This window comes from Sander vitreus, chromosome 17 (genome assembly GCF_031162955.1).
Source record: "Sander vitreus isolate 19-12246 chromosome 17, sanVit1, whole genome shotgun sequence".
Lineage (NCBI taxonomy): Eukaryota > Metazoa > Chordata > Actinopteri > Perciformes > Percidae > Sander > Sander vitreus.
Window position 1 is genome coordinate 1,401,640 of NC_135871.1, and position 19,261 is coordinate 1,420,900.

General features: G+C 39.8%; 1 protein-coding gene across 1 annotated transcript in view; it reads left to right on the forward strand.

The window, feature by feature from the left end:
- col13a1 (collagen, type XIII, alpha 1) overlaps positions 1–18,479 on the forward strand; it is a 75,870-nt gene extending 57,391 nt beyond the window's left edge. The window contains exons 32-37 of the mRNA XM_078273103.1: positions 1,446–1,499; positions 1,596–1,649; positions 3,708–3,743; positions 9,297–9,383; positions 13,870–13,908; positions 14,043–18,479. Coding sequence (XP_078129229.1) covers positions 1,446–1,499; positions 1,596–1,649; positions 3,708–3,743; positions 9,297–9,383; positions 13,870–13,908; positions 14,043–14,045 — 273 coding nt within the window. The 3' untranslated portion in view covers positions 14,046–18,479. The remainder of the gene's footprint in view (positions 1–1,445; positions 1,500–1,595; positions 1,650–3,707; positions 3,744–9,296; positions 9,384–13,869; positions 13,909–14,042) is intronic.
- Positions 18,480–19,261: the final 782 nt, after the last annotated feature.

Consider the following 19,261-nt stretch of genomic DNA (forward strand, 5'->3'; position numbering starts at 1 on the left):
ACGCACCCCTGTTGCAAGTTTTAAAAACCGTGTTGCTACGTTTTCTTGGGGCTGAACGTGGCCCTGGTAAATGAAACTCAACACTTCCTGCACAAATGTTTCACAATAAAAGCCTTCCAGTGGCTCAACCAGCATAATCCTACCCTTAGGCTACGCTGTGAAAACCAATGGAAATGCTGCACATGTCATTTTGTTAGTACTGACTTTTCAGCACACTGCCTGTTTTCAGGATAAAATTCAACGGTCATGTGACTGATCGTTATAGTAACGGGTGTTTCAAATCAGAGCTCACAGGGCAATTGACGTGAGGTACAGAGAGAAGAACATCTCCACGTATCTAAGAACCAACAAGCACATATAGAGAAAGATAGAGTAAAACTCAGTGATAACATTCAAATTATTCAATGGAGCCACAAAATACAAAGGCTTTTATTGTGAAACACCTGTAGAAAAAGAAAAAAAAGAGAAACTCAGAGCTATGAAGTATGACATGACTCATTTGTCCTGCTAATGGCATTAGTGCTGTAGAAATGTACCATGCAGAATTTGTCCTGACTTCCATTCATGGTATTGGGTTTTTATGTCTTTCCTTTATAATGCTGGACACAGCCATGTATTCATTTAATACTGGCTTTTATTTGAGTGTATACAGTTTAAACCCAATACATTTGTAATTTTTGTGTCCCCAAGATAACAACATAAGCATTTTGTGGTTATATATAAAATATTGTAATATCTTGATATCGGTCCAAACAAATCATGAGCAACCATGGTTGCTCTGGGTTTGTAGCATCATATTACTTCAGGCTAATCGTTAAATGTCAAAATATCCTAAAATCTGTTCATAGTCTCCCACCACTAGTGTGGAATTTTGCCTGGTTCTGCTTTGAATTTCCATCTTGGACGTCATACCAGTGTAACTCCTCAGTCCTCAATCCTGCCTCAACAGTTTCCTGCATCATGATGCTGTATCAGCAGCAGTGGGCTGCAGAGTTGCCATTGCTAAGAACTATCCTGCAAGGAGCATGCAAAGATGCCCGTGCTGCATGTTGACATGTCATACAGTACACTTGGACAGCTTGATTCCATACAGCACTGTACAATCTGGATATGCCTGAGATGCAAGGTCTTCCTCTCCAATCCTGACTGCTACTCAGACAGAGAACTGCAGCTGTTGACATTTTATTCATTTTCCCTCGTTTTTAACAGACAGTGGTTCCACAAGCTTGGCGTGTTAATGCTACAGGTGTACAGCAAATCCTGTCCTAGCCCTTTTTCTGTCGCTCCAAATTCATCTAAATGGCCCATGACATTATCTTTTGTGGCATCTATTCATTTCCACCCGAAAGCTTGTTGATTTACTGATTTGAGGCGTTTTACTATGATTTTCTCTCATTCTATTCTGCGTGTATACAGATATTTATTTTCCCTTTTCTGTTTTAAAGGGTCTAATAGGACCATCAGGTGTGTCAGGGCCAGCAGGACCAAAGGGAGAGAGAGTGAGTATCTTTGTGTGTTTTCTGTTTTGCTTCTAAAATTTAAAAAAAAAAAGTTTTAGGACAATATACACTTTGGATTTTGTCTTGTCACGACAGGGTGAAAAGGGAGATGCAGGATTACCAGGACCAATCGGGCCTCAAGGCATCCCTGTAAGTCTGTAATTCCATTTTAAATATTGATCACAACAGGAAGCATTTAGCTTTTTAGATTCTTTGAAAGCTGCATGTTTATAACAATAGGACTTCTGACAGAGTCTGACATGATGACAGGCTGATACCAATACTGATGTAGCCTTGGCTGTTAGTTAGGCTGCAGGGTGGCCAAAGTTTGTGCCAAAATCCATCTCATTAAATTGAATTTATATCAAAATGAAAGAACAATGAAGGAACTATTCAGATTCGGTTTCTGCTGGTATGATTTGAAATTGTGAGGCAACATTCAGACAAGGGGACTCCCAAACAAGAAGAAGGATAACATCGTCATTAACATGTCAAAGGTTTGCATTTGAATACATTCATATTAAGGGCTTCTTACAGAGACCAAATGACTGTTTTCAGTCCAAATGCCTCAAATCCATACATTCAACATTCAGAGGATTATGCTTCTTTGTCCTCTTACCCAGAGTCAGATGAAAACTTCATTATCACTGTCCTTACAATTACAGGATATGTTTAGTACCAAAGTGCAGGTAGTACTTCTAAAATGATTTGCTGTTTGCACTAAGGGGGGTTATTTTTAATTTTTTTTTAAAGATCATTTTTTGGGCTTTTGCCCTTTATTTGATAGGACAGATGAAGACAGGAAAGGGGGTAGAAAGAGGGGGTGATGACATGCAGCAAAGGGCTGCAGGTCGGACTCAAACCCGGGCAACTGCGGTAAGGACTAAGCCTTAGTGCATGGGGCGCACGCTCAACCAGGTGAGCTACCAGGGCGCCCCACTAGGGGATTATTTTTAAATAAAGTACCACTTACCCATCTGGTTGGACCAGCTACTAATAGCATGACACACACTGGGTGCCTCCAGAACGCTGAACCTTTCTGGTTTCACAGACAGAAACTAATGCTTCAGGGATAAGGGTAATTATTCACTGGGCGGCTGTGGCTCAGGAGGTACAGCAGTAGTCTACCACAGTGATTCCCAACCAGGGGTACGTGTACCCAGGGTGTACTTTTGCAGTTGCCAGGGGGTACGTGGAAAGATTGTTGTTGAAGAAATTGTGATTTGATTGAAAAGTTATATAGACATATTAACATTAAGTCAACTGTAACACCGGAACATGTTGCAGTTATGCAAGAGTGTGTGAAAGCTAGTTAGCAAGCGAGCACAGAAGTTTATCTAACGGTTAAAATAAGCTAAAAGTAATGGTTTAAAGTAACGTTAATGGATATATGGTTGAAACATTCAGTTTCACTCCAAGTGGTAGCATCCTAGAGGGTTTGTAGCACTAGGATTGCTGACCAAACCAACCAGAATATTGACAGTTCAATTGTATGAAACAATTACAAATATCCACTTTTATATAATGAATAGTGAGCTATTGGAACATACATGGGGAACTGATGAAGGGCTATGCAGGTTTATCTGACAGGGCTGTGGGGGGACCCCAGAAAAAGAAGGCTGGGAACCACTGGTCTTTCATATGAAAGGTCTGTGGTTCACTTCCATGCCTGTCATAGTCCTCGGGCAAGATACTGACCCCAAAAATGTTCCTGTGTGAATGTGCATCCATGTTTATGTGACGAGCTGGGGTCACCTTGTAAGGTAGCAGTGTATGAGTGTGTGTGTGTGTGTGTGTGTGTGTGTGTGTGTGTGTGTGTGTGTGTGAATTGGGTCTATAGTGTAGAGCTATAAGACTAGAAACAATCCGTCCGTTCACAATTATCCACATGGCACGCTACTCTCAATAGTTTGTGTCGCTATTCTCTTCTGGCGTTTGTTCTCTGGCAGGCTGTATCTCACTGTACAATAATCTCACTATGAGGACAGGACCTTTGAGATGCTGTACTTAGTCTTGCTTTTTAATATTTTTTTGTACTACACAAATAAAAAGTGTAGTACAAAGTCATCTACTGGGACTGCTTGCACATACTGTATGTGACAGGCCAGCCTGTTGCTGACGTCGCATTGCATTCAGGGTTATTATAGTAAACTAAACCTAAAATGAAAATAAGCAGCCACTGATGTTATCTCTTATTTCTTTTCACAGGGTTTAGTAGGACCACAAGGACTCAAAGGAAACCGGGTAAGATAGCACCCATAATGCTGTGCCAGTTATACAGATAGCAGAAGCGAGGGCATGATTCTGGCTAATGGACACACTTTAGATCCCATTTGTGGAATACACACAGAGCAGGTCACCTCTATGCTTTTACTCATTCAATTCAGCATCTGAACTCAACTCTATTAAAACTCATAGTAAACAGACCAGGCTAGTATTTGCATCAACAACATTATTTAACCTCTGCCAGTATCATTGCCACGGCCTTGTGGGGCCTAACAGGTCAGCTGAGCTGCAGGGTTGTGACGACTTCAAAGACACTCTCAAGCAGGAGATGAGATTTAAATGAATATCACTAATTGGGATGTTCTCTTTGATATCCAGCATGAAAAGAAAGCCAGATGAGTCAGACAGTTTGCTTTGATTTGATTTCAATGATCCTGAATAATTCACATCAAGATGTCTCTTGCCTTTTCTGAGGCAAATGTATTTGTTTTGCAGTGGCTTTGTTTTGACGGTCTTGGATGCACTTGAGAATAAACTTTAACAGATTAAATGCCCTGAATAATGTATGCCAATATTTCAGAATTGATTTTCCTTTATCAAAGATGAATATAAAATACATTTAAGATAGCGTTGCCTTAAACAGTGCTCCTGTTTTATTGTCTTTTATGTGACATCATAATGAAGATTCAGTTTAGACTTGAAATTGAGAGATGGATATCAGTCTCATGTCTGTGCATTAAAACAGCTTTAACCAATATATTTACAACCATGGATCAAATCAGTAGGCTATGTGTAAGGGGTGAAAGGTGTTCCACAATGAATTATCACCATCTCTGCAAGTTCTGCAGAGCTTTATCTCATCTTAGTTCCACTCATTGTTCTTTATAGAACGTAACTGCTCCATAGCATTGTTTCCAGCAACAGCTGTTTTCAGAGAGAGAGCTCTGTACACTACCTGTCCTGCTCCAAACAGCAGACAGTCCTTTGGTCTGAGTTAGTTGATGAGTCTGTAAACTTGGAGCCTGGTACGGTAACGATAAACTATTTATTTGTGAACTTCAGACAGAGGCAGGCTAGCTGTTTCCCCCTGCTTCCAGTCTTTCAGCTAAGCTAGGCTAACCACATTCATATTCCAGATCTGTACTTAACAGACAATATGAATGACATTGATATCCATCTTCTCTGAAAAATAAAGCAAAGATGCATATTTCCCAAAATATTGAACAATTCCTTTAACTGGCACTAGATATCAAAACAGCCCTGCAAAATGATACTGTGTCAAATAGTATTTCACCTCCAGTTTGCACTGTTTATACTGTAATGTCCATACCCTTCCTCTAAGAGAATGTTTCTGTTTCCTTCCCATTAACCTGTGACTCTCTTAATATTTCCACTCCCATCTTTTTAAATCCTCACATTTCATAAGCTCTCTCAGCACATTCAACTGGCATCTTTTCAAATATTTTCAGCGAACAGCTACAGAAACCAGAACACACTTCTGTTAAATTGCGACTGTCCAGTTGAAAGTGTTGAAGACAAAGCTATGGGATAGTGTTGGTGTTTTTACTCTTTGTCCTGTCTTCCTTTGTTTCCGCAGGTCTTCCTATCCCCTTTTCCTTCCCTCCGCCTTGCTCTGTGGCCCGTGGCTCTTTTTATTGCCGGGGTTGCCCTCTCTCCCTCTCAAACCTTGGCCTCCTGCTCCTCCTCCTCCTGCATTCTAATGTAGTCCTGGGTTAATCTTCCTCCTCTTACACCTCCTCTTTACTCCTCCTACTCCTACTTACCAGTAGCCTACCTCTCCTTTGCAACCTTCATGTAGTCCCTCCACCCCTTGACCCGTACCCCAAATCGGCAAGCAGTGCTCTCCCATCACTGTCAAAATGTATGCTACAGTACGTTTTGATGAGCACACCAAAAAATGATGCATGCTTCTCATTCTTATGACAGTTTACTTTGTTAGAGTTAGGTGAGATTCCACACACACTGAACCTCTCGACATGTAACCAGGGCCTTTGAAACAGCTGCCAATAATTCATTTGCTGTATTTGTATTACTGGCATGATTTGCAAACTACTAAAAGGTCATGCAGTGGGCTTCATAATTTCCCAAGTGGCACAACAACTCTATCAAAGAATAGCAACACTGCACAAAGAACCATTTCATGTCACTGACAGTGACTGCATGAACCTATCTCATCTCTGAATGGGAGCCGCTGCTACTAGCAACACTCACACTCACAGCTAGCCTTTGCATTTGAGCCATTTGAGCCATTTGAGACAAGGCTTAAACCTGAAGAAAGTCTAAAACAGGAGGTTCCAGTTGTGTAGGTGATGCTCAGACAGCAATGGGAGAACATTGCAGTCATGCTGCATATTATTGTGTATTCCCTATCTATAATGTTGTAATTTCTTTATCTGATCCCTCACAGCCTCTGATCTTGGTGAGCAGGTGTCAGTACAGTGACGAAGCAATGTTTCAGTTTTACCATCTGCATACAGTTGGAATATAGTTTTATTAAGTACTCCAAACTTAAAACAGTACAATAATTTAGCATTGCACTCCCATAACATTGTTGGACAAATGATGGACAGTTAAAGGACAAAAGGATTGATGCCGCAGACTTATAATCTTTTTTTATTCCACACATTCTTCTTACTTTTTAAAACCTGGCACCTACATTAACCACAATGCAACTTGACCGCTGACAGTTCTTTCTAACTCCACGCCTCCAGATTTGTACCCAGACCCGACCAGTGCACAGGACAGGCAATGGTTTGCATTACTTTGTTAAAAAGACCAGACCTTGGCTGCATCACATCACAGTTAAGAGCATGCCCACAGCCTCAAGTGTTGGTCTTACAGACAACATAGCGAGATCTAAACATAGTCTCGCATTGCCAGACCTTTCTGCACAGTGCTGCCAAGGAAGGTCTTGCTAGTCCGCACAACAGGATAGGATAGTAGAAAAACATGCTCTGGTTTATTGGCATTTCTTTAAACCAATCACAATTGTCTTGGGCGGCGCTAAGCTGGTAAGGTGCCTCTGCAAAATAGCCTCTTGAAGGAACTTGTTTTGGTGGAATGTGTATGTTAACACACAATACATAATGTAACAGAAAACTCGGATTGGACAGATAGTCTAGCTAGCTGTCTGGATTTACCCTGCAGAGATCTGAGGAGCAGTTAACCATAGTCCTCACAAATCCACCAGAGGTTAGAACGCCAACACAAAGAAAGAGGAAGGTAAACTAACCAAACTAAGTCATTATTCATGGCCTTTAAAATGACCATATCAGCATCATTTGATTCCTTTATCAGCAGAATAGTTTTTTGTATTTAAAAGGATTTAGTAAAGAAAACTGACTGTTGGTTGAAAATGATAAAATAAATAGCGATCCTTAAAGCTACATTGTGTAAGAATTTCTCCCATCTACCGGTGAAATTGTATATGACAACCAAATTAATATTACTTTCTAGCCTTTCCCATTCCGAGCGCGTTTTAACTCCTACGGTGGCCGAACCCGAAATTAGCTCTTAGTATCTCTATCGTTTACACGCAGCTGTTCTAGCCACTCCAATATTGACTTTGGTCTTGTTGCTTTGCCTGTCGCGTTGTCATTTTAATTCTCTTTTTCACTTCCCTGGCGAGTAATCTCCCACTGGTATTCGTCACGGCGCCACTGAGTGTAAAAGCGCGAAATGGCTAATGTATTTTAAAGATGGAGGTGCAACATGGCGGCCGTCATTCGAGCAACTCGCCCATATGTATTCTGAATGGCAGATTCTACGCTTACGAGAATACTTTGATTAGTTGGTGGAAGTAATTACACATGAATGAGCACATATTTTTGAAAGAACAAAGGCTTTTTTTGCTAAGAATCAACTAAAAAAATTACACAATGTAGGTTTAATGTCAAGACCATAGGCTGTAAAAGAAGATGGACGGCACGTCTCCGCTTACTCCCACTGTACAAAAGGGAAGCCTAAATATCCTGGATACTGATCTTGTTATTTTGGAGCCAGAGTTTGGACAGTACTAATGATCAGGTGGTGGAGCATTGGTATCACAGTCCTGCCCATACACCTGCCCGACCAATAACAGCCAATCACAGCTGTCAGTCACGACGTTTCACCACGTTTTTAAGACATCAAATAAAAAAAACTGATCAGAAAAATGAACACTTGAACAAGCAACAGCGTGATCAGAACTACCCTAAATGACAGAAACCATCTTTGGGAATCATTTATTTGAGTTGTACTTAGATTTTTTTGTTGGCCCATGTCCCATCCACTAACATAGAGGGGGCAGGATTTATGACCTATACTACAGCCAGCCACCAGGTGTTGATCCAGATGTTTTGGCTTCACTTTGACTTCACAGTCCATGCATCACCCAAGCCCCCAGGAACAGCACCAGGCTTTGATGCAACCATGGGCATAGCAGCCAATGGTGGGATTGCAATGTCATGTTACGCCCTCTAGCCCAGAAAGACTATTCCCATATACTTTACATGGCAAAAGACACGTATATATATGGGTGAATCATTTCTTTTAGGTACATCAACTTACCAGTCTGAACACTTAAAAAGTCCTTATGTAAACCATCATGTTTTAAAAATGTTAACATGCACTAATAGCCGAATCCAGAGTTATTTAACTAGGCATAATAAACACAATGTTTAACATTAGTGAATATATAGCAATACATCCAAAGTAACTCAACAAACTGTCACTCTGTAAGTGAGCATGGCCGGGAGGCGGGCGCTAAAGGAATCTCTAGTGCGCATGTCCATCATGGCGTCATGAGCCGCACAATGTGAAAGCAGAGCGAAAGATCCGGATATTCTTCAAGCTCCATGAGGCTTTGCGTTGACCGCTGTATCAAGTTCTCTTAATACATGACTGTGCTCAAAACTTTATATGCAGGCCTTCTCATTCTTAAACATCTGACTTTTTTTTCTCAATGAACCAGATATTGATGTATTTTGTAATTCAATTCTAGCTAATAATAATAACTAGCAATGATCACTCAACTACAGTAGAATAGTTCATTGGCCAAGTGTTTAAATTGCTTTACCATCCAGTCACCTCACATGGTCCATCCACAACTTCACTATTTATTAGCTTTTAGTTTCGGGCATTATCCTGTTGGTCATTTTCATATTTATTGTTTTGTTCAGCAGATTATCTTCCACGATGAGATGAAAACATCAGAGTACATGTAGCAGCCTTCTCACTCGCAAGTCTTCCAAATCTTCTTACTGTAGCTTGTAGGTCATTCTGCAAAATAACTGAAACCTGCTCACCAATTGCACTAGCTTTAATCCCTCTTCCCTAACTCCCTCCACTTACCTTCCCCTTTTCTCTAAATGTGCATTACAAAATCATATTGTCTTTTGAAAAGATCAAAGGGCACACAAAACTCATTAGTGAAGTATTAGTGAGTATTGTCTAAATTACATATATGTAAGAATATCTGACAGATGTAATCTTACAAAAAACATTTGCTTCATGTGTGGCTTAATGAGGGAGGACTAAAGTTTGTCTTTTTTAATACGCTGTTGTCCGCAGGGAGAGAGGGGCAAGAAAGGCAACAGGGGGGCCAAAGGGGATAAGGGAGACCAAGGAGCACCTGGATTAGATGCCCCCTGTCCGTTGGTATGTCAGTAGACCGATGTGTAACCAGGAGGCAAAAGGAAGAAGGATTAGTTTAAAATAAAGAATAATTCCATAGTTCCTCCTCTCTGAAGATTTGTATTCAGCAGTCAGCTTCCTTTTGGCTCTGGTTGTAAGTGTTTCTAATCAACCTCAGAAGGTTTTGGTCCGAGTGTCCACTGCAGTCTATCAGAGATATGAGGATATATTTAATTGAATTGGTGAGATCTAAAATGTGATGTTTTATTCCAATAACAAAGTATCATGAGAGATTATAGTGTACACCTGAATGTGACTTGGATGGACCACAGACCACAACTTTGCCTGAGGAACCTCTTTTTTCCCAGGAATGAGACGGACAGGAACCAGGCAGCCACTGCTGATGAGTATCAACAGATACCAAATCATTTTGTCATTTCAGCCTTTATCCTGCAGCTCTGCAACCCTGAATAGAGCTAGAGTTCTGCACAAGCCGAAAAACGGAGACCCGAACCCTGCCCAAAACCATGCCTTTAATATCTGGCCCAAATAAATGCCATGGGTACTTTAAATTTCAGACCTGTGCCAGATTTTACACCTTTTTGTTTTATTTCATTTCATTTATTTCATTATTCACTGACCACCTACATGCTAGGCTAATGCAACATATTGGTTACGCTCTATAATTGACTTCTACCCATTAGCACTGGGCACTTGCAACACATGACACATGAATGCAGACAATTTGCACAGCCAGAGAGCAGAAAGAAGTCACATTTGAAAATAACCTAACCCCAATCTCATCCATCCATCATCTGACTCATCAATCAAACATTTCTGTTTATCTAGTCTGGGTCGCAGTGGCAGCAGGCTAAGCAGGGAAGGACAGATGTCCTTCTTCCCAGCCATGTCCACGTGGTCTGTCCCAGGGTCTCCTCCTTGTCAAAACTGCCCTCTAAAAGGCATCCAGGTGGCAAACCCATGCTTGCCCTTAGCCCATGATTCTGCAACAAAATGGCTGAAACCTGATCTGAAACCCAGTTGTTGAGACTCTTAGGGTTCGGGTTGTTGGCAGAGCTCTAGATTAATTCCATTCCCGTAGAGAACTAACCTCTACTTTTTTTTACCAAAGAAACAATCTGACATCCTGTCCTACACCTTTATCAAGCTTTCAAAGTCATTTCAGTGAGCCCAGTTCCTGTCAGTCCCAGGTTGCCTGCATGTTTAGGAAACCTGCATCCAGTCACCCAGTGGACAGAACGGGAGATCTTCTTGCCGTCAAGTAGTGGAAGATAAGCAGTCCTCTGCGACACATGAGTAACCAGACCACCAGGTTTTTACATGGTTGATTTCACAAACAGGGTTTCCGAGGCTTTAAAGGGGAGAAAGGTGAACCGGGCTTGCCAGGCCTGGACGGGCTGGATGCCCCTTGCCCTGTGGTATGGTGCTCTTTCTTTCCCTTCATTCTCACCAGCATGCCTCTAGCTATCCCTAACTACACCGCTGGCTATGGCCACTCAGACGTTGCACTGTAAATTCACAAAAACATGCATGTTTGCATGGACGTTTAAATCTGCTTACTGTAGTTGACTTAGCTAGTAATAAGCCAGAACCTTTTCAACTGACCTACCATAGATCTAATGTGAACAAGCCTTTCCCTGCTCATTTAACTCAACCTTTTCATCAAAACTTCTAAAACCTTCTGTTAACTTTAAATGCAGATCTATGGTTGTGACTAATATCACCAATTACATAACCTGATATAATCTTAAAGTTAAAGCCTTGAAATTGTTGTTGAAGTATACTAGAGCCTGTCTTCATAACCCCTTGTTTTCTACACCATCTCTTGCATGGGGCACCAATTTTTCCATTTTCAAGGCATCAAAATACCACAGGTGGTGGAAAGCACAATGGAACTAGAGGAATTTACTTGGTGAAAGCAAGCCAGAGTTCTGGCATTAGCATGGAAAGCATCATTGCAGAACTTTTTTGATTTCCTGTTTAGACTTTTAGTCTTACAAAGCCAGCCCACAATTGAGTTTCTCACTCCTAGTAAGACAACTCATTGCCATGGTTTCTGCTTTTGGTTCCACTGTTTTTTGCCTGATATGGGTATGAGTTAAAATAAAATTTGGACCCTGCTCAGAAGGTGATACTAAATGGAAGTTGCAGCTGGCACTGCTGTGGATTGTGATTGGTAAAACAGTCATTTCATCACTAAAAGGACACCTAGAACAAACAAAACGTTAGTTCAAACAGGTTGTTGGAGTCTCGGGGGGCAGCGAGTCATTTTTTAAACAGTGCTGTTCCAACATGCATCTTGTTATGTACAGATAAATCTCAGGACATCCCCAAATTAGCAAAAATGTGCGAGATGTGATCTGGCTTTGCAAGGCTAAAGGACTTCAGGTGGTTAGATTTGGTATTGGAAGGTATCTTGATCATGGTTTATAAATCTGGTAATGGAAAAAGGGATCGGCAGTATAGGTCTGTTGAAGTTCTGAATCTTCACAGGTAAGGCTATGTCTTAAGGGCCGATCACACTGAGAATCGCACTATAGATGCAGCCGCTTCAAAAAAGCCTCGTCGGGTAAACACTGTGGTGGACCAGTGTAGCGGGGCTGCGTGCGCAACTGGGCGATCAAATGTGATTAACTTATTAAAACAACAATTGATTCAAGCTGAGAGAAAGCAGCAAAATTTGTGGTTTGCATGCTTATATGAGAGTTAGCGGTTAACATAAGCAATTTACAGGCCAATTCAAGTGTTGATGGTTGTCATTTACAGTCAGAAAAGCCAGGTAAAACATTAAGTAAATGTAGCACAACCCCAGAAAATCATACGGTGTTACTGTGATGTATAAACAGTGTTGTTTACATGCTAACAAACAGGATGAAGCAAGATGCTGTTCTCTACTGTCATCAAAACAGCAAGGAAGTGGTAAAGTAATAAAGCCCGCCTATTGCTTGATTTGATTGGCTGCTGGGGCCAACTCTGCGGCTTCCACTAAAAGGTTGAGAATATTTGTACTTGTTTGCATGCCGGAAAAAAAATTAGAAAAAAAAGACATTGTTACCATAGGAAAACACTGGCTTTGCAGGTGAGTCTTCTCAGTGTGATCAGCCCCTTACACATCACCATGTCTTTATAAATGTAAGCATGGATCCTCGGCATAATTACTGAAATCGATGAAATCATGTTGCAACATTTTTGCAGTCTCTGTTGCACAAAACTGGCAGCCATCATTTGAAGGCACCATTTATCTTTAGCGACAAGGATAAACATGGTAAAAGGGATTTTGATGATCTGTTGATTGTATTTACACTCAAAAGTATGAATTCTTAATTTAAAATGTGGTAAAGAGTTGTGAAGTTGGGGGATCCGCTGGTTCTGGAAGTAATTTGAAGCACTGCAAAGGTCTCTTTGAATGATATCCTTCATGTTCCTTAAGATAAAAACACAGTAGTCAAGATTTAGTTGTGTCAATTTGTTGTGGCAAATGGCTGTAAATACCAAAATACACGACTGAATAGACCAGTCAGTGTCTGGAATTAAACAATGTATAACTCTAACATTGAAATTAAGAACAAAACATGGTGCCCTAATCGCCAAATTCATCCTAAAATGACCTAAAATCTTAAAGTGAAGTTATTTTAATTGATGAATGTGTTATATGGATTCTACAAATTTGTATTTTCATCCATTAGCAGAGCATGCTACACAGTGTTAATTCTGTCAACGAAAACTATTACAAAAACATTTGTTGACGACGACCTGCATGCATCTGTGGAATCAACCACTGCTGATAAAACAGTACCCTCCACTTGGGAACCTTGTTCAGAAGATGATTGAACTGTTGCTCCAGTGTTGACAAGTTTTTTTGTCACCAATGCATGTTATTTCATGTTTTTGTCCAAGGGTCTTCAAACATTGCGTTGTTCTGACTATTATAATTACAAGTTGCCAGTTGATATTAGTTGTTGTTAAACTTGGGAATTAGTTGGAGGGACACATTATTTTTGTACCCTCAACTATTATCGTTACATTGGCAGCACAATCCAGAAAGAGTTGTCACAACTCAAAATAATGCATGTAGTTCACTCGTTATTTTAAGTTGATACAACTAAGCACTTTTTACAGTGTTATCAACACCCCCCCCCCCACCCCCCTGTTTTTTTTTTTTAAACCAAAAGTATGAATGGATAACAAAAAGATTGAGCCACTAGCACATAACTGGGAAATATATTTCAACCTGGAAGATTCGGACTCAGGCACAGAGCTATGATGCAGAAATAGAACAGGACGTTTACTTCCAGAACCCTGGATGGCCAAAATAATAACTCATACCACTTTGCTACTCTACAAAGAGAATACTTATTAAAAAAAGGTTTTGTTATATACTGTAATTGTAAGCTGCTTTTGTATGCGTTGTTGCTTCAGGCATGATAATAGTGTTAATCTCTGCAGCATAGACTATTTTTCACTTCCTGTGTTGTTTTTCTCTGTCCAGGGAGACGATGGCTTACCTGTACCAGGATGTTGGAATAAAGTAAGTTGAAGAGTTTGACGCTGTGTTTTTTTTGTTGTGCTGCACTGCAGCAGCTCACACACTGTATGCTAACTTCACCAGGAACATTGTTTGAACTAACCTGTGATCTGTTGCCTTTTGCTTTCTCCTTGCAGTGACGATAACTTTGGAATGGCTTGTGTGATTGTACATAGGATATTTATTTTTTTACTTTTCCCCCTATTCTGTTATACGTGGAAAAAAAATTTAAATCCTAAAAATATAAGGCAACATTTTTGTACAGATTGTTTATTTTAATATGTATGGCAGTGTTTATGTATTGGATTTTTATATCTATGCGTTATTTCAATATTGGATTGGATAAGTAAAAAATAAGAATGTGGCAACATATGCATGATATTTGTGCATCATGTGAAGTGGATAATGCTTATTAACTTATTGTATTATGTTGTTTTGTTGTAATTGACCATGCTGCACGGGTTCGTGGGGCTGGAAAGATTATGTGTTAGCTGTTGGAAAGTCTTAGCTGAACTCTCCTTTTTGTGATGAAGTGTTAAAAAAACAAAGATGGACAAGCACTGCATATTTTCAATGTTACTAAATGTTCACACAGTGACAGAAAGCTATTACAAGTCTGCACTGTGAATTTGTGTTCTTATTTTTCTGATGAACATGCACACTTAAAGGGTAACTACCATTTTTTTTTTCAACCTGGACCTATTTTCCTATGTGTTTGTGTCTAAGTGACTGATGGGAACAACAATCTTTGACATTAGTTCAGTATTAAGTGTGAACGCTGTAACCGGCAACCACAGACCGGGCTGAAGTGTAACCCTATGGGGCAAATGTTCAGCATCAGTTTGATCCACTAAAAGTGCTTTATTTTGCCACTGAAAGACTCAGATTATTATTCTAAGTGTCTGACAACATTATGGAAAGGAACCCTTCAGAGATAGACCTTTAAAACCTCTTTAAGACCTTTCTGTTTAACCAGAAACAGCTCTGAAGTCGCTAGCGCTAAACCCACCAGACTCCATTTAAAAAAAACAATATTTTTATCGCGTATAGAGCCAACATATTTTCACATGTAAATCTGTAAAATATGTTTATTTGAACCAAAACTAGAGTTGTGATGGTTGGAACAGTGGAAAGACGACACAAAACGTCTTTTCATAGTTTCATTTTGTTTCTGTCGACATTGAATGAAGTGTATTTTACGATGCTAAAATTGCTGTTTATTTACAGAGTCTGGTGGGTTTAGTGAACACGATTTCACGGATGTTTTTATGTTTAAAAGAAGGATCTTACTCTTTAACAAAAAAGGCCAACCTCCTTAGAAATCTTTTCCATAATGTTGTCAGACAATAATAATCTGAGTCTGTCAGCGGCAAAACAAGCACTTTTGTGAAGGTAAATACAAGCTGCACAATATTAACTTACATTGTAGCTTGTTTCAGCGCTGCCAACTGCAGCGATCTCGCTTCATACTGGACCAATGTCAAAGATTGTTGTTCCCATCAGTCACTTAGACACAAAAACATAGGAAAATAGGGTCCAAGATAAAGGAAACGGTAGTTACCCTTTTAAAGGATGAGATTTAGGGCTGTCACCTGATTAATAGCTTTACTTGTCCCATTAATGGTAGATCCTAAGGATGGCAATGTTGCTGCATCAGTCCGTGGTCCAGAGCATATCTCATATAATCAAAAATGGCCAGATGAAGTTTGGTACAGCTCCTGTAGAAACTGATAATGTCATAGCTGTTTTTTTAAAGTAATAAAAACTGATGATGTAAACCTGTTTTTAATGTAATAAAAATGCTGACCACATAACATAGTTTTCATACATGTTGCGTATAATGTACTATAATTCATAATTAACTACTGAACATTTAATTTGGGATTGTTATTGCTGGGGTGCCCCGTCAGCGACAAAAGTCAGTAAAGGGTTATTTGATTTGACTAAGTTTATTTTGAACATGTAAGAAATAAAAAATTTAAAACATGTACATTTCAGTACAAGCAAGAAAACCAACAAAAACAAACATATCTTTCAAAAGTATTGTAATTGATTCAAATAAGGATTTCCATGTTCAAAAAGGTGTAGGAAGAAGTAAAAAAATGTTTTCTTTATATATGTATACATACACATACATGCATATATACCTACTTACAGGCACATATACACATGCATACACAAATACATACACATTTTTGTTTTGTTTCCAGCTATCACCTACTGGTGTCTATGTTTCATCTGTCAGTTAATAATGTTGAATAATAACCCATCCAAACTAGACATATTATATAACCCCAAGAACAATACAGTCAGTACACAATACAATAACCTCGAGTCCTTCTCGTTCCCATTCAATATATTCAGTTTTTAGAAATGATCATATGGGTCACAGTTAATTACACTGTTAGCTAAATCATTCAAATGAAGTGTACAAATATATAATAATAGGTGAAGGAAAAAGGAAAAAACCTTGATATTCTATATCTCTTTTTTTCTTTTCTTTTACTGCCTTTTGTTGTTACCGGGGCCCCCGGGGATTTTGTTGGCAATTTGAAAATGAAAAATGTAATTGCATAGATTATATAATCCAATAACAAGCCTAAAAGACGATGTAAAATTAAATGCCTTTAAAATATTAAATGGATACATTTCAGCATGTTCTATAGCAAGTACAAACACCAACAAACATGGGTTTGTAGAGCTAGACCAATAATTTGGCCAGGCTAATATATTTACAGAATTAAGCTTATTGTAAATATGTGGGTATCTGTGTATAGGTCGGCTGATTAGAAATAGAAATTGCAGTCCAGAAATACCAAACTAGGTTTGAGGTCATTAAGAAACATTGCCAGCATTACAGTACATATTTTGTTTTTGTTTTTTAGCGTGTTGAAAATGTAAACACCAGTATATTGCCATCTGATTTTTTAAGTCCCAAATATTGATATCTGTATTGGCCTCAAAAATCCAGGATCAGTCAGGCTGTAGTTTCTTATCAGCAAGGCCTCTGGCTTTGGCAGTGTTGGTGGCTCGATGAACATGTCCTGTTTTTTGCACTAGGACCTCTGGCTAGTTGGGGAAAGGGGTCTAGATGAGTTAGCACAGAGAGGATACAGTATTACTCATTACTTATTACATTACACGCAACAAATGATTACATTATGGCTCAACATCATTTTACATTATGGGCAGGATTATTTTTTAATTCATGGAATGCAATTATCACATCATCATTTTTCCAAATACATCATTCTTACCAATTGTAATAACTTCTGGATGTCTGATCTAAAACAATCATCTGGTCAAAAGTTTACTCCAAAAATGATGCCTGGGTTGCCAGCAAGTGGTGTGTTAATCAACTATTAGGGGACAGCCTTCAATCAAGCCTTTGAGATGTGATTTGGAATCAAGTATTCCAGACAATCAGTTTGCTGTTAACATACCCAAAGCCAACACTTGTGTCCTGGAGGAGGGTGTCAACCAAGATCTCTTAATCATTTGAAGCTTTAAAGTTCAGGCACGACAGATCCTGAAAAGTCAATGTTAAGTTGTACAGCAGGAAAGCAACACATTCTCACTCCCATCGTGTAAAATACGGACGTTTCGTCAGGTGCCTTTGGCGTTGTTATTGACGCTAAAAGTCTCTCATATCTAAACGCGCTTTATCTAAATGCGGGACTATTGGCATCACTTTTGACGCAATTAGGTTAAGGAAAAGGTCGTGGTTGGGCTTACGTTTCCATGACACGTGAGACAAGAACGGGACAGGGTTTAGGAAAAGAAGAATGGGATGGTTGGGTTTAGGAAAAACGTCCCTATTTTACGAGTTCAGAGTGAGAACGGGTTGAGGAAAGCTACAGCTCAATGTTTTAGCTTCTTGTATTCCTTCTGGTTTCAGTTCATTGTAAATAGTTTTGCCAAATTCTATGGGCAGCCACTCCTTGCTTCATGATCGTCAGGCTCTGTGTATTACCTGTAGTGTTTGTAGAGTGTTTGTTTGTATGTCTTCTAATCCGAAGCGCAGTATACAGCCCATGTTATTGGATGGAAATATTGCTGCTCACCCTTACAGCATGCTGCTGCAATCGTCCCATTGTCTCATCCATTTATGAAGAAAGCTGTAACCTGCTCGGACAATGGAGATCGTTTTTTAAATCAAGAACTATAGAACATTTTATTTACAACCAATTATATGGAGTATCTGTCCTCATTAAGCTAACCTCATTAACTTTACCAAGTGACTCAGTGTTGAAGAAATGGATGGACTGACCGGATTGGAGCTTGATCCATTATATGCTGCTGCTCTTTGACAAAGCTTTGTTTGTGTTTGGGTCTGCCTGGATTTGATGTTGCCATGAGAGATTGTTGTTGGATCCTTGCCAGAGATTAAATATTCATTGTGTCCTGTTGCTGCACAGTACCTCACATTAACCCATGCCAACGTCACAAGCTGGCCCTTATTTTGCTGTCATATTGATCATAAATACTTAGGCCTATGTCCACATATGTTCTGCAATGTTCAAAGTGTTGATTGTGTTCAAAGTGACAATCATAATTAAATATACATTTCTGAAGATTTTGGTTTTGTTCTCAAATAATGTTTTACTCCTGTATGGAGTCTAGAGAGGGCCACTAGATTAATTATAGTCATTTTCTGTACAAGACACAGCTTTTTAGAAAATACATCCAAAAACAAACACATGTAAACTGTATGGGCCCTATCTTCCCCCGGCGTGGCGTAAAGCCCGACCATCCAGCGCCCACGTCGTTTAAATAGAAAATGCACCTGCGCCCCTCTTTGCGCCCATCTGTGCCCCCATGGGCGTGCTGGTCTTACAGGGAGGTGTGTCCAGGTGCATTCTGGGCGTGTTGCTATCTTGAGGCGGCGGGAAGTGATCGCACCCTTAACCAACAAAAACCTGGTCTAAAGTCAATAACGCAGCTTTTCAATGTTATTTTAACAGAGCATTAGTAAAATGTGCCTAGGCTTATGCACAGCGTGCGCACACTATGCTTGTTACACACACAGGGACGCACAGCAGCACACAAACATGCAAAAGATTACATATAAAAATATTACGGTGCAAATCCTCCATCATAACAGCAATGCTCCAAGTTCAAAACGTGCCTGGCTTTTAAAGGGAATGGGAGATGATCTCTGATTGGTTTATTGCATGTTACACCCAAAACACACCTCTGATTAATGAAGACACTAAGTACAACCCTTTTGAACCATGCGCCCGGCACACGGACCTTTTTTTCTGTCGCCAAACTAGCAAAAGTGGATTTGGACACGCCCTAAACACACCTGCGCCAGGCGCTTCACGCTGTGCGCTCAGATCGTTAAAATAGGGGC